Raw genomic sequence first — 15084 nt, 5'->3', positions numbered from 1 at the left:
CTTGTCATTGTTAAAACTTAAGAAATTTGAAGCCATCCAGGTCATGTATTGTCATCCAGACATTTTAACAGCTGGTGAATGGAGCAAACACTTGCTGGTTTCACAGGCAGGTAGATCTGGCAGTCATCAGCATAGCAATGGAACAAAAGACCGTGTTTCCTCAGGATGGACCCCAGTGGGAGCAAATAAAAGTGAGAACAGAAGGGGTGCAAGAATCGAACCCTGTGGGACCCCACATGAAAGGGGTAATGAGGCGGATACATTATTACCAACCTTGACACAGAAGCTCCTGCCACTCAGGTATGAGCGGAACCATTCTAATGCAGCCCCTGTGATCCCAACCCACTGTTCCAGCCGTGATATAAGGATACTGTGGTCAGCAGTATCAAAAGCAGCAGTAAGGTCCTGGAGCACAAGTACCACAAATTGACCAGAATCATTTGATATCATAATATCGTTACAAACCCTTACTAATGCTGTTTCAGTGCTGTGGAGTTGCTTAAAACCAGATTGAAAAATTTAGAAGATTCTGTTCTCATTCAAAAACTTGTTTAATTGAATGAAAACTATTTTCTCCAGGATTTTGGACAGGAAGGGAAGTTTTGAGATTGGTCTGAAATTTGAGCAAAATTGTGATGCCCTGGGAGCATCATTACCAGTTGCCTGAACCACCTCAACTGGTTCCTCTCGATGTGGAGGAGCAGCAGTTCTACTCTGAATATTTCCCGGATAACTGAACTTCTCACCCTATCTCTAAGGGAGAGTCCAGCTACCCTGCGGCAGAAACTCATTTCAACCTCCTGTATCCATGATTTAGTTCTTTCAGCCACTACCCAGAGTTCTTGGCCATAGGTGAGGGTAGGAACATAGACCGTCGGATAAACAGAGATCTGTGCCTTACAGCTCAGCTCCCTCTTCACCACGAAGGACCGGCACAGAATCTACAATACTGCAGATGCTGCACCAGTCTGTCTGTCAGTCTCAATGATTGACAGACACTTCATCAATTGAGTTAGATTTTTTTTAAATCCCATTGAAAAACAATTGTGATTAATTGATTTTAAATATTTAATTAATTGTCTGCTTCCTTCTTCAGGAATTGCCACTGTGAACAAACCTGATTGAAAACTTTGGCAATTGTTTTAAGCTGGAAACATTTCCTGACTCAACCTGGGCTCAAACCTGCAGCAACAGAATTATAGGACAGTGGCACATACACTGAGCTACTTCCTTGTGATTCATTGATAAACTGAAAAATAAACAAAAAATGCATCAAGAACAGCTAAAGAGGCAGATAGGATTGTATATTTTATCCCAAAGAAGTGCCCTGTCTCAGCACAGAAAGTTAAAGCAAATGTTGCATCTAGTCTGTTTCTCTCTATGACCTCCATCTTTCCACCCAGAATGAAAAATAGTGTTTGGCTTGTTCCTGCTTCTGTGAAGGTCCACAGTTAAATTCTTTCTTTAAATCATATCCAAGAAGATTTGGTTGTTCCTGCAACACATCACAAAAGCATGCACCATTTTTTTTCCAACCTAATGGTCCATTGAACAAGTGGAGACCCACATTAGTAAAACCATCATATGGGCTCAAAGTTAAACATCAGTTGACACAGCAAGTAACAACACACACTTCAAAACTCTTAACATGAGGACTGGTTGTAAAGACCTAAAGATGGCAGACTGATGACAAGGACTCACAATGTAGAAAAGGTAAGTGTCTTTATTTACAAGTGAGGATGGAAAATGTGTAGTTTGTTAGTTTGCAGGAGGTGAGAGAGGAGATCCAGTGGTTCAGAGGAGTGGTGGCTTGTTTGATCTAAGAGGTAAGTAGCGTAGCAGAGAGTGACAGGGCGATGGTGGTATGAAGTTGATCCAGGCTGATAGTTTGCAGGAGCAGAGATGATGAGTGGCGAGGTTACTCTGCTTGCATATGACAGTGCTCCAACCCATCCAGGCTGTCATATTGTAAAGTTTGCAGACGATACAGAAGTTGTTGGATGCATCACAAACAACAATGAGTCCAGTTACAGGCAGGAGGTGGAACACCTGGAGAGCTGGTGCAAGGAGAATAACCTTCACATCAATGTGAAGAAGATGAAGGACATGGTCGTGGACTTCAGAAGGAACGAATACCCCACCCCACCCCTCCACAACATAGGAGGATCTGCGGTGGAAATGGTCTCCATTAACAAGCACTTGGGTGTGTACCTGAATAACAACCTCAGCTGAGGCAACACCACCAGCCTGATCAAGAAAGCTCATCAGAGACTCTACTTCCTCAGGAGACTGAGACGAGCTGGTCTGGGAAGCTCAGTCCTCACCTCCTTCTACAGGTGTGCAGTGGAGAGCATCCTGTGCTCCAGCATCAATGTGTGGCATGGAGGCTGCACAGCTGCAGAAAGAAAAGCTTTGCAGAGAGTGGTGAAGGCTGCACAGCCTGTTGGAGTCAGCCTCCCCACCATCACAGACATCTACACCTCCAGATGCAGGAAGAGGACCACCTGCCTCATGAAGGACCCCACTCACCCAGCACACACACTTTTTGCCCTGCACTCCTCAGGCAGGATGTTGAGGAGCATTAAGTGTAGAACCACTAGACTGAGGAACAGCTTCTACCCTGAAGCCCTAACCAGGATAATCACTGTAAGAAAAAAATAAAATCACTGTAATGCCACTTTAAGTGGTGATATGTGACTTATCTGTGCTGCTGATTATCCATGCTGCTGATCTCATGCTGCTGATCTCATGCTGCTGTATTCATTCATACCCGTCTACTCACTACAGACTCATCTTCAGACTGCTGTTTTATACACCACATTATTTTACATTATTATTATTATTTAGCGTATATCTTAGATCCTTGTATACTGTTTATTTTTATACTTGATATTTTTTACTATTTTTGCGTATAACTGGGACCTTGAGTACACAATTTTGTTCTGCCTCATGTACCACATGTGATGCGAATGACCATAAAGAACCTTGAAGTTGAGGTCACAGGAAGCAGAGAGGACTTGGCAGGACACGGAGGAGCGAGACATGAGGAGTCTTGATGTTCCAGCGTCGGATGAACGACTGCAGTCCTTGTGCAGAGTAGTCAACAGGATCAGGTGCAGGTGTGGAAGGGTGGCTTGACTGGATCATTGGCAGCTGTGGGGAAAGTGATTATGACAAGCAAACCTAGGAATCCCATCATACCTGGAAATTAAGTTAAAAATGAACACAAAGGGCTGACATGCTTCTTGTCTGGCACTGTAATTAAATACAGGCCTCTTCTTTTCAGATAGAAGATTAGACGGTAATTATCATGGCCTTTATTCTAATATTTGCTTAAGGCTTGATCTCTAAACTTTGGCACTCATCAGTGTTTCATTAATTAACCACCAAACAAAATAATAGATATTGTTGAACATTAATATCTTTGCACAGCGCTGTCACAAAGCTGTGAGTGTATGACACAATCTGAGCTGCGTAACTCTGCGGATTGACGAGTTCCTGTGTTGCTTTGGAACACCTGCTGAAAGGCAAGAGAGGCGATGGTGACGACTGTAATGGTTTCTGAAACTAAACCGTTTTCATGTTGTTACTAGTAAGACTGATAGTAGGGAAGCTGTCGCTGAAGGGTTAGAAATCTTTCTGTCTCAGAACAGTTGAGGACATAATCAAGCAATTAAAACCACATTATCTGCAACAGTACACCCTGTAATTGCAAAGGAGTTGTTATTTTTTTGTCTAATTTCTTTCTCGTTGTGGCTAATGTTTATTAGTTAAGAAATAAATTTAAATGTTATTGCAATACACTGGCCATTTTTCCATGTTAACTAATTTTTAAAGTGGCTTGACCATTGAAACTCAAACGTACTAGTTAAGCTGTAGCTCTTTGCAGTATTTGTGAATGAATAGTATTTGTATAATAACATACAATTGGTCATTATTGCACATAAACTGTACTGTTTTCTATACAAATGTTATTACACTGTTTATGCAATTTAAATAAAAGAAGTGGTCTCCGCCTGTCGTTTGACAAATTTAAGAGAGGTTTTGCAAATGACCCTTGGCTTTGTTTGAAAAAGCCATTTTATTGGGAAAAGAACTGACAAGGTCCGATACAGTTCTGGTGCTGCAGAAAAACAAAAGAAAAATGTTTTAGGAGCACAAGCCTTTTTTCTGATAAGTCTTGCGAGCTTAAGTAAAGAGAATTTGTTGCTTCGTTTTCAAGACGATGTAAATAACTGCTTTAGTTCTTGAATCTCTGCCGATGAGCGCCTGTGTTCTCACGTTTGCTTGTTTTGGATCTGACTGACACACTGGACAAACAAAAGTTAATGTTCCTCAAAAAATGTATAATATGGCCTTTTAGGAAGAAATGAGAGAGTCGAAACAAATCAAGGCAATTGCATGGCTCAAAGGACAAGCATTAGATTTCTTTAAAAATTGGTTTCAGTCAGGTGTTAATGTGACTGCAGCTCATGAAGTATTGAACTGTACCTTCAGTCAGATTGCAGTTGCTTTGATGGTCAAGTAGCATCATGACTAAATGTCCTTGTGAGTTTCCCTGAATCCTGTCTCCACACACTTTCATGATACCTCCCACTTCCCATTTTATCTAATTCGTTCTCGACACATTCCTTGAGCTGTCATAGTGTGATCCAGTTATTTTGCCGCTAAGATATTTTCTATTTCCCCCAAATCATACTTATACATTATACCAACCAAACCACGTCCTGGTATGTTCACCTTTTATAATCAAACCTTATTTTATTCCCACAATTCATTCTTTAACATTGTACCAATCAACTCATAGTATAATTTCCCACAATTTATAATTAAACATTATTTTTATTCTCCCAATTCATGATTAAACCTTACATGAACCAACTCATAGTATTATTTTCCATAAACTCTAACATTATTTTATTCCCAACACAGGTTACATCCGGGGGCCTTTCTGGGTGGAGTTTGCATGTTCTCTCCGTGCATGCATGGGTTTTCTCCGGGTACTCCGGTTTCCTCCCACAGACCAAAAACATGCATGTTAGGCTGATTGATAACTCTAAATTGTCCCGTGATCTGATAAAGGAAGAAGCAGATAAAAGATAATGGATGTACATGTATGTATGTTGCTGTTTATATTACGAGGCCTTTTTTTCTTCAACTTTCACACTGTGTCCCGACCAGGACATGGTGTGAGATATGATTTTTTTTTTTACCTCCTCCACCCTTTCATGTTCTCTTTTCCTTATCTACTTTGTATGTCTGTCTGTAACAGGTCTCTCTTGTAAATGAGTCTTCGAGGCTCATTGGGAACAAACCTGTATAAATAAAGGTTGAATGAATCCTGCACCGTCCTCTAATGTGCCTCTCACTTGTAAATCACAAGAGACACATGTGTTCCAAAGTTTATAAGTCTCCTGTCTCCACTTAGAGGACATCTTCAGTAGTGATGGGAGAAATAATCACTTACCTACCATAATAAATGCTATGCAATAGGTAGTATTTAAATGCAGCATGAAGTATAATAACATATTACAGTAATAATTATGTTTAAGGTATTTACGTTAAATAGTAAAAATGCATAATTAGTTTCAGAGTTCAAGTTCAGAACACGTGTACAAAACTGTCTTGTTATTTGTTGTTATTATTATTTATTAATTTCCTCTTTTGTTTTCCTCTACACTCACTTCCTCCAACTGTAATCTGCGCGCTCCCGGTTCCTACATGTTTCTTCTTCCTGTCGTGCGCGCTCCCGCCTCTCGGACATTCTGCCAGCTCTCACGTGCTTTCTGTCTATAAAAGGGTCTCACTCTGCGCTCACCATGTCTAGTGGGTCACCAGACAAACGCAGGAAGATGGAGTCGGCGCTAACCCAGCTGAAGAAGTTCACCGTGGTGGTGGCAGACACGGGAGACTTCAACGGTAATAAATAATCACGTCCAGATGCTAGCGTTAGCCCGTTAGCATCGCATGCTAACTGACCGACCGGTTTGAATGTGACTGACCGACAGGTCCTTGTCACGCACAGTGGGTGTGAACATGGAGGCTATCTGTAGTTAGCATTACCGATTTACGTTAGTTTTAGCTTCACAATCACATATTGCTTTCCACCACTTTACTAGTAAATCTCTGAGGTTTCCTGTTAATCTGATAATTGTTATCAGTAGCCTTAATCTAACTGTTTCAATGAGTTGCTGCAGCTAACTGTTTATATTCCATTAAAAGTACAGTAGCTGGGTATTTTATGGTGGTTTGACACTTGACAAATGGTAAGACTGAGATTCATGTTGCAATTAAAGTGTAGGTTGAGGAAATGTCAACTATGCCCTGTCAAAAATGTTAGCTTCGTGTGCAGCTAATATTGACGTGCAACAGGAGGCAGTGTTTTTTTGTTGTTTTGTATTCTTCTTCCTCGTTTCTCCCTTTGAACATGCCACAGAGATGAGAAAAGGTCGTGTTTCTCAACAGTTTGCAGTAACTCTGCTCCCTCAGTCTGTGATGCAAACCAGCTAGTTCCCTGGGTCCAGCCTGCAGAGTCAGGATGACTTGACAGAACCAGGTTTTGTCTCTGGACAGCAGAATAATGGAGACACAGCAGGAGTGGAGTTCATGCATGAACTCCTTTTACTGTCCCTGTTTGTCTTTCATTAAGGGGCCGTTTACACGGCACGTATTTTGAGTGAATCCGCAGCTTTCTCTCTGCGATTCTGCTGATCATTTACACGACACCCGTGCCCCCCCCCCTTTGAATCCGGAGGTTTCTGAACCCACCTTCCAGAGTAGAGGTTTCTGAACCCACCTTCCAGAGTGGAGGTTTCTGAACCCACCTTCCAGAGTGGAGGTTTTTCGCTGACCCCCGCTGATAATGTTAACATCTCCCACTGAGGCTTTGTGTTAAACCACATGCGCACACGTGGACAGACGCTATATTTCTATCAACATGGCGGTGGACACACTGCTTTCTGAACTACGACTGATGGAATATATATTAATCTCGTAGTTAATCTACGTCAGATTCCAGGTGCTGTGACTGACATTTGTGTTGGAAGAGACAACAGTCTGATCCAGTTCTAATGTCATTGTTTATAGAACGAGGCACACGTCGCGCTGCACTATAACATACTAAATGTGCTAAATAACAAGTTTAATAATAATAAACAATATTTATCTTAAGTTTGCGATATATAATGAAGCTATCTGGACATTACGTAATTCAAATTATGTGATTAAAATGATGCTAAACATATTGTGTGCTACTAAAGTTGAAAATGAAGACATCAGGTTTAATTTTTGTTTAATTTTTATTTAATTTATTTATTTAAAACCACAAATTGTATGTCACACAAACACTGATAATTAAACTGAACACACTATTAAAAACAAGTTAACTGCATTAATGAACTGGACTCTTGTTTTCATCCTGGATGTCCCACGTTGTTCATCTGGCTCGTTCAGGCTGTCACTCCTTTGATTAATGCAACTTAAAACATTCAATGGATTGAATAAAAGAACTGAGGGGAATTTAAAATATCATCCAACATCTCTCTCTTCGACGTCCTCCTGCAGTTCATCCGGGCCGAGCCTCGTTCAGAACCGGTCCACCTGGTGGAAGGATGGCTTCTTCTTCTTTCAGGAAAAATAAAAACTCTGTTGGTTGTTTTGTAACCAAAGTAAACACAAGCAAACATTATTAACGTTGATTTACCTGCTGTAAAACAGCTACTGATTATCACGGAGTAAAGTCCAACATCGTCGACTCTGTTCTGGTCCACTCAGCGACCGGTGTGGAGCTGTTAGATGAAGTTAGTGGTCCCGCTTGGCGTCAAATCTGTCGACTCTCATCCAAAATCCAGCTTTAACTTGTTGTTGTTAGCTGAGCTTTTAGCCCAGAGGAAAACAACGTGTCGAGGCAGCACGCATGCACATTAGGTGAAGGTACAAAATTCACAGCGCCATCTAATGACCTGGCATGGTAAATACAGCGGATTCGGGGGGGTGAAATCCTCCGGATGCATGTAAACCCAAAATCCGACTGTCAACGCAGATCTTTTCCTCTAATTAACATACTAAACATACGTTTCCCCCCATCGTGTCTGTGTAAATGGGGCCTAAATTTCCTCTGAGACCCTTTAGTAGAGCCTTTAACTAGGGGTGCACCGATAAATCAGCCAGTCGGAAATCGGCCGATACTTGCATGAGAAACCGATTTTACCTCTTTTTTTATTTTATTTTATTTTATTATTTTATTTTTTTTATAGTTTTAACAACAATTGTCTGAACTTTATTTATATTGCAGAGTACTACCTCATGACCAGTTAAAACAAGTTTGTATTGTTTCTAAGATATTGTTCAAGGGTATAATTTTCAATACAATAATACAGGAATATTGAAGGTGCATTGTGACTTGATAACGCCCGACAGTGTCGCTTATAAAACAAAATCTGCATCGGCAGGTCAGACTTTTTAGAAATCGGTGATCAGACAGAAAACTGCAATCGGTGCACCAAGACTCAGTTTTGTGCAATCTTAAAACTTGGCAGCTCAAAGAAAAACAATGGGCTGTTCTGTAAAATCAAACATTACATTCACTTGTCATTGGGTTTAGAAGTTTCCTAATTTAAATCATTTGGGGTTTTTAACAAAATGGAGGAACGAGGGCTGCAACTGGTTTTAAGTTGTCTTGTTTTGTCCACAACAATTAAAAAAAAAAAAATAAAAGCAAACTCCCCTTTTTAAATTCCCAGGTGAAAATGTTGTTCAATCAACTGTATAAAACACATCCACTTATTTTAAATAGAGGAAATAAAACGTGTTTCCTAATTTTGTCATCCGTTGTCCAAATAATTTAACTTTTGTGAAATTTAAACAAGAATGAGCAATTTTTTTTTTTTTTGCAGTTTAATGTTTGAAACACCATTTTTCTTTTCTTTTCTTTTTGGTTTTGTTTTGTTAGATTGACCTTTCAACGGGGAAATATTCTTTTTTTTTTTTTGACAATTTGCCACCTAAAGTTCAACACTACAAAAGTGCAAAAGGTATACTCTTGTTCAGATCAATATTTGTTGCATCAGTACTGATGTGTACAGCTTAACTTCAGACGGCTCTATCAATAACACAAATGAGTTTTTGATAAGAAAAGCTCCAGTGAGTTTAATACTTGAAACCTTGTTTAGTTCATGTAATCTATGTTTTGCACGAGGGTTGCAAGACGTCTTTCCAATCTCTTCACTTGTTGCAAGTTTAGATGTTGACATCAAGCAGCACGCCTGTTTCACCATGGCTACATGTCGTAAGATCGCACACTTGCTTCATGTTTTTGTGGCAGTAAGAGCTGTGCCACCCTCTTTGAATACATTTTCACTGAAAATTCAATTCAGTTTATTTATATAGTACCAAGTCACAACAGAAGTCTTCTCAGGGCACTGAACAGAAAGTCAAATGTCACATTTTATTTATTACCTTTGTCAACTTCAAAGACTAAGAGCTGAAAACAAACTTTAAATGTTGGTTTATTTAGGTCTGTGTTGTAAGTAACGGATTTAATTTCAGTTTTTGTCTTCATGCTCACAAAGCAGTTTTTTGTGTCATAGTCACTTGGTGCAATTCTTCATGTGCTTTTCACACTCTCACCCAGCTGCTATTCAGTTCAACCTTTATTTATACAGGTTAGTCTCATTGAGCCTCGAGGACTCGTTTACAAGAGAGACCTGTTTAACAAAGAATGATGACAATAATAGACCTTATTAACCTTAATAACAGATTGTAAACAGTCTGTTGCTGCTTATTGTTCTGGTTCTGACTTATTGTATTTATTTTTATTTTTGTTAGTATAGTTTATTTATTGTAAAGAGTGCTGTTTTATTTAAAATATCATCCAAATGGGTCGCTTTTATTTATTTTTATACAAACACATATTGTTTACTTGGCATATTTTCAAAATAAATGTTTTGTAAGTCTTTATTTTGGTCTTTTTTTGTACAGAAAATGAACCAAACCTAAATGTGATTTTATTTTTTTTAAGCATACCATTACACCCCTAGTAGACAATCATAAAAGAAGGTTTATAAATTGAAAGAAAACAAATAAATGGAAGAAAATTATGTTTAAAATAATAATAACAATAATAAGCTACATTATAAAGTGATGTATAAAAGTAAAAACGGGAACATGTCTGCGTTGGTTTTTGCCATGAACTTAGCAAATGTTTGAAGCCACTTAGAGAGGTCAAAGGTCGAGAGCTTCAGGTCTTTACAAGATATTCCAGGAAACCATATCATGTTGCTGCTGATCTGTTTCATGTTGCTGCTGATCTGTTTCAATGTTGATGTGTTCATGCGTGCACATCTGCTCACAGACTCATGTTCATGTTTGTGCTGATGTTCAATGTTTTATGTTGAGTGCTTGGTGTATATTTAGTTGATGTTTTTCTTAGTTCATATCTTAGATGTTATTACTGTTTTTCTTAGACATTTTATTGTTGGATGTAACTGGGACCCCGTGTACATAATTTCGCTCCACCACATGTACCACATGAGGTGCGAATGACAATAAAGAAACTCTGACTCTGACTCTGAAACAGGAGCGGAGTAGGAGAAGACCCCACTAAATCCTGTCTGCAAAAGTAAACAACCAAAATGGTACCAAAAACTGGTTAATATTAGTATTAAAGTATTTTTTTCCTACTAAAAATGAACACAAAGTAAAATTAGCACTATTTTTGGAGAAGACTTGCTAATGAAAAGTCTGCATTGCTTGATAATTGTTGGAAGCTTACAAAACTTTTTCTGGTTTATGGTTACAAATTCCAGTCATATTTTGTGCTTATAAATAAAATGTGTAGTTGTGAATTAATTTTAAACCAGAATGTCTGCCAATTACATCTTTGTGCATCCATAGATGATAATTTGTATGTTAAATAAATGCATTGTATTTTTTTGGGGGGGGGGGGGGGGGGGAATGTAATGACAAGTTACAATTTATTTATTAAGGCAAGGGATAAAAACAAATAAAAGAATAAAAAATGTAAAACTGTGCTCAAGTTGCCTAACTTATGTGCGAGTTATGACAGAATGTTTCTTCCTCTCAGCTGATTGGTCAATGTCATGTCAATCACAAAGTTAACGATCCAATCAGAGAACAGGTCCTGGAAGGGTATCCAAGGTAATACATTTCAAAGATGGAGGATGGCGCCATCATTTTTGCAGCTCATGTAGAAACTTCTTTATGGTTTAGTGGTCAAAAACGCAATCAATGATACATATTTTTGAAAATCACGTTCGTTAGCGCTTGCTCTATTTTGTCATGTATTACCCTTCCAGGACCAGAACCCATCTGTTCACTGATTGGATTATTAAATTTGTGATTGACCAATCAGCTGAGAGGAAGAAACATTCATAATTCATATTTACAAGCCGAAACTCACAGGCAAGTTAGGGAACTTGAGCACAGAGTTTAATATGTAGGTTTTTTTTTTTGCTTTGTATCTGTAAGCAGACCTTAAAAATTTGTAACTTGTGTAATTTTTACAATACAAATCTTTTTTTTTTTTTTCCCACACTTTCTTATCTATGGATACACAAATATGTAATTGTCAGACTTTTTGATTTACAAGGTGCAAAATTAACTCAACATTCTTATTTACAAGCACAAAAATATACACGACTGGAATTTTTGCCCGTACTGGTTAGTCGAATATACCGTAGCTAAATCGGCTTTTAGATATTTAATTGTACCTTTTTTGTTGCCTGTTAAAAAAATTATGTATATGTAACTTTTCTTAATTGCTTGCTGACACAAACTGTTTTTTCTCCATGAACAGCAAGGGCATCAAACTCCTTTTAAAGGTAGCCTAAATTAAAGTTTGGAGAAAGAAGTAGGAGAGAACAGATCACATTTTAAAAGCAATTTTATGAGATTTGATCTGTTGGAGATTTACAGACCAGTTCTAACGTATCAAGGGACACAAAGGCTCTGCTTAGCATATCGTTTTTAAACTGCAATACTTTTTTGTAATGTACTTTGAAAATCTGCACTGAGTAGGTCATTAACTTTAATATTGTACCTGCTTTATTCCAGTCAGTTTAAAGATAATAAAGATGCACGTTCATCACTAAGGCTTTGTTCACAAAGAGTCAAAACAACAAAAACTCAAGCAATTTTAATTAAGTTGTGCATTAAGTTATTACCATTACTTTATTTCCTACTTGCACCTTTATCTGTTTTAAAAGGTGTAAACTGTATATTCACAAAAGACGCTCTGAAGTCCAGCTGCCTTTTCTGACCACGGTAATGTAGGATTATTGGATAGACATATGTACACACTAGATGGCACCATTTTCTTCCTGAGCACATCAGTTAATTGCAGATAAAATGGCTCTGAACTTGCTGTTTCTTTGGTTCATTGTTAAACGTATTTAATTAAACCAGAGTAAAGCTTCACCTGCATTTGATGGTCAGTTTAAACATCTGTTGTGAGTTTTAGTGCGAAGTTATTGTATTAGTTTCTTTTCCTTTACATTTTGTGATCATGTCACGGATCAGGACATTAATCTTTGTTTTAAAATGAGACCTTGACTGAGCCTTTTCCTTGTCACTGAACATTCAGAAGTGAGAAAAAAAAAAGTATTTTAGAAGCACTGTGACATCTGTGTTTACTTCCTATCCTATTTTTCTTAGTGTTTTGTCAGTAAAATATCTGTTTTGTAACAAATGTATTTTCTCTGATGTTGCAGCCATTGACGAGTACAAGCCTCAAGATGCAACCACTAACCCGTCTCTGATCCTAGCTGCTGCTAAGATGCCAGCCTACCAGAGTCTTCTGGATCAGGCCATTAAATATGGCATCGCCAAAGGAGGGTAAGGATTCGCCCGCAGGAGTAAAACAGTACAAACAACATAATGTGTTTCTTTAATATCTACTGATTTCAAACGCCTAAAGGCCAACCTGAGTGTGTGTAAAGTTGTTTGCTAAAAAGGGAACGACAATTCCAATGTTTTGAAGAAATCTTTTGGACTTATGCTAGTTTTAAGCCACATTTGGCAAAATCATCTGTATAGTCTTTATTTTCAGTGGAATTCAGACGTTAAACACCAAACTTTTCCTTTTTAAAGGACTGAAGAGGAGCAGGTAGCCCACACAATGGACAAGCTTTTTGTAAGCTTTGGACTCGAGATCCTCCAGAAGGTTCCAGGCAGAGTCTCAACGGAGGTGGATGCCAGGTAGGTTCAAACTTCCAGTCTCATTATGACTGGAAACGTATTCACGGCTCAGTTTTTACTCCGTACTGGAGAAGCTTTTAATGCTCGTCTTGCTCATTACACAGGGCTTGAGCTAAACTGCTGATGATCAGGCTGCATTACGAAATGCATTTAAAAATGTTTTTTTTGTTTTTTTTATACACGTACTGTAAATCGTTGTTAAAAAAAACTTATTTAAATTGATATTTTACCTAAATCAAACTGTTTGTGTGTTGACGTTGAAGATTTCTTGTTTTACAAAACATCCTTAACCAGGCAGCTGCTCTATAACCAATAAGCTGTTTGTTTGTTTTTTATAATAAAAGCTAACAAAATCCAAAATGCATGTCCAAAATTTTTAATACCCCAAACAAAAAATTCATTAAAAATAAAAACGGTTTCTCTTTGCATTCGTTTGGCAGCGAATTACTGGATCTGATGCTTCACTGCTGAGACGACCAATCTTAGAAAGTTTAAAACCAAAAAAGCTCCAACATGTTAAATGATTTTCAGCTTTAATGAAACAAACTAATGTCTTCACAACTGTTTTCTTCATGAGTCCAACTGGACACAGAACTGAGGCGGGTGTTAAGTTATTGGACAGACTAGAAGTCAAATAAAAGCCTGACAAATCTTTTTGTTAGTTGAAATTAATTCAGTTCAATATAACTTTATTGTCTATAACATTCAAAGAAATGGAGAATTTGTTTTTGACATCTGGCTCATAAACAAACAAGTTTAAAAATGTCATAAAACTTTCAAAGGCTTTGCTAACCCGATAAAAAAATTAAAAAATTAGAATGCCTCTCAAATGTGAAGTTATTTAAAACTCTTGAATGCTCACGTCTTGTGGTTTTGCAGATTGTCCTTTGATAAAAATGAAATGTTGGCGAAAGCCTTGAAGCTCATTGCTCTCTACGAAGAGGCAGGCATCAGCAAGGAGCGCGTTCTCATCAAACTGTCTTCAACATGGGAGGGAATCCAGGCGGGCAAGTGAGTAAAATTAAAGTGTTAAATATTCTCTTATTCATACCTGTAGTTGTGCATCAGAGTCGGGCTCTTCTTTACACTTTGGCTTTTGTAGTTTCACTTAATTCTGTGTGTGCTGAAAATCATGACCACATATGCACAAGGTGCAGGTGATATACAGCACTTTGGTTGGCCTTGTTGCTGTTTTAAGTGCTTTATAAATAAAGTGATATGATATGGTATGATATGGACTTGAAATTTATCACAATATATTCTGTTGTTTTTTCCAATAGGTGTTAAAAAATATACTCAAACGCATCTCTTTTTTTATTTATTTTTTTATTTATTATTCTAGTTATAAAGCAATTTTTGCGTACAATCTAGAGCAGGGGTTGTCAAAAATTTTGGGTTCATGGACCACTTACCGGGGAGAAAAAGTTTCAGGGACCCCCTTATGGTCTTAATTAACATTTTTAATTTCAATGTCCAAAAATTACAGTTTTCAGAAAATTGACCGTATCAAAAATCACTTTAGAACTTTACCTATTCACTTAATGAACATAATAAATGTATCGCCACTTCTTCAAATTATTACAGGAAACATTTTACATAAAACTGAACAGAATCCTAACGGCAGCAGTCATGCCAAATAAGTAACGGGTTAAATTGTAAACTGATCGATGCTGGAATGAAAATAGAGAGCGGGGCGGGGGCTGGGGATCCTCCCCCAGAAAATTCTGAATAAAGTAGATATCTATATATATCTATATATATATCTATATATATCTATATATATCTATATATATCTATATATATCTATATATATCTATATATATCTATATATATATCTATATATATATCTATATATATATCTATATATAT

At 37.7% G+C, this 15084-nt stretch overlaps 1 protein-coding gene across 1 annotated transcript in view; it reads left to right on the top strand.

Annotated features, from left to right (window-relative positions):
• The first annotated feature begins 5733 nt into the window (after nt 1–5733).
• The window catches only part of taldo1 (transaldolase 1), a 19028-nt gene continuing 9677 nt past the window's right edge, over nt 5734–15084 (top strand). Inside the window, exons 1-4 of the mRNA XM_037691744.1 lie at nt 5734–5919; nt 12729–12852; nt 13108–13215; nt 14095–14226. Of these exons, the coding sequence (XP_037547672.1) occupies nt 5820–5919; nt 12729–12852; nt 13108–13215; nt 14095–14226 (464 nt within the window). The 5' untranslated portion in view covers nt 5734–5819. The remainder of the gene's footprint in view (nt 5920–12728; nt 12853–13107; nt 13216–14094; nt 14227–15084) is intronic.

Source organism: Nematolebias whitei, chromosome 2, assembly GCF_014905685.2.
Source record: "Nematolebias whitei isolate Nwh7 chromosome 2, NemWhi1, whole genome shotgun sequence".
Classification (NCBI taxonomy): domain Eukaryota; kingdom Metazoa; phylum Chordata; class Actinopteri; order Cyprinodontiformes; family Rivulidae; genus Nematolebias; species Nematolebias whitei.
The sequence above is the reverse complement of the archived record's forward strand: the minus strand, read 5'-3'. Positions and strand labels throughout refer to the sequence as shown.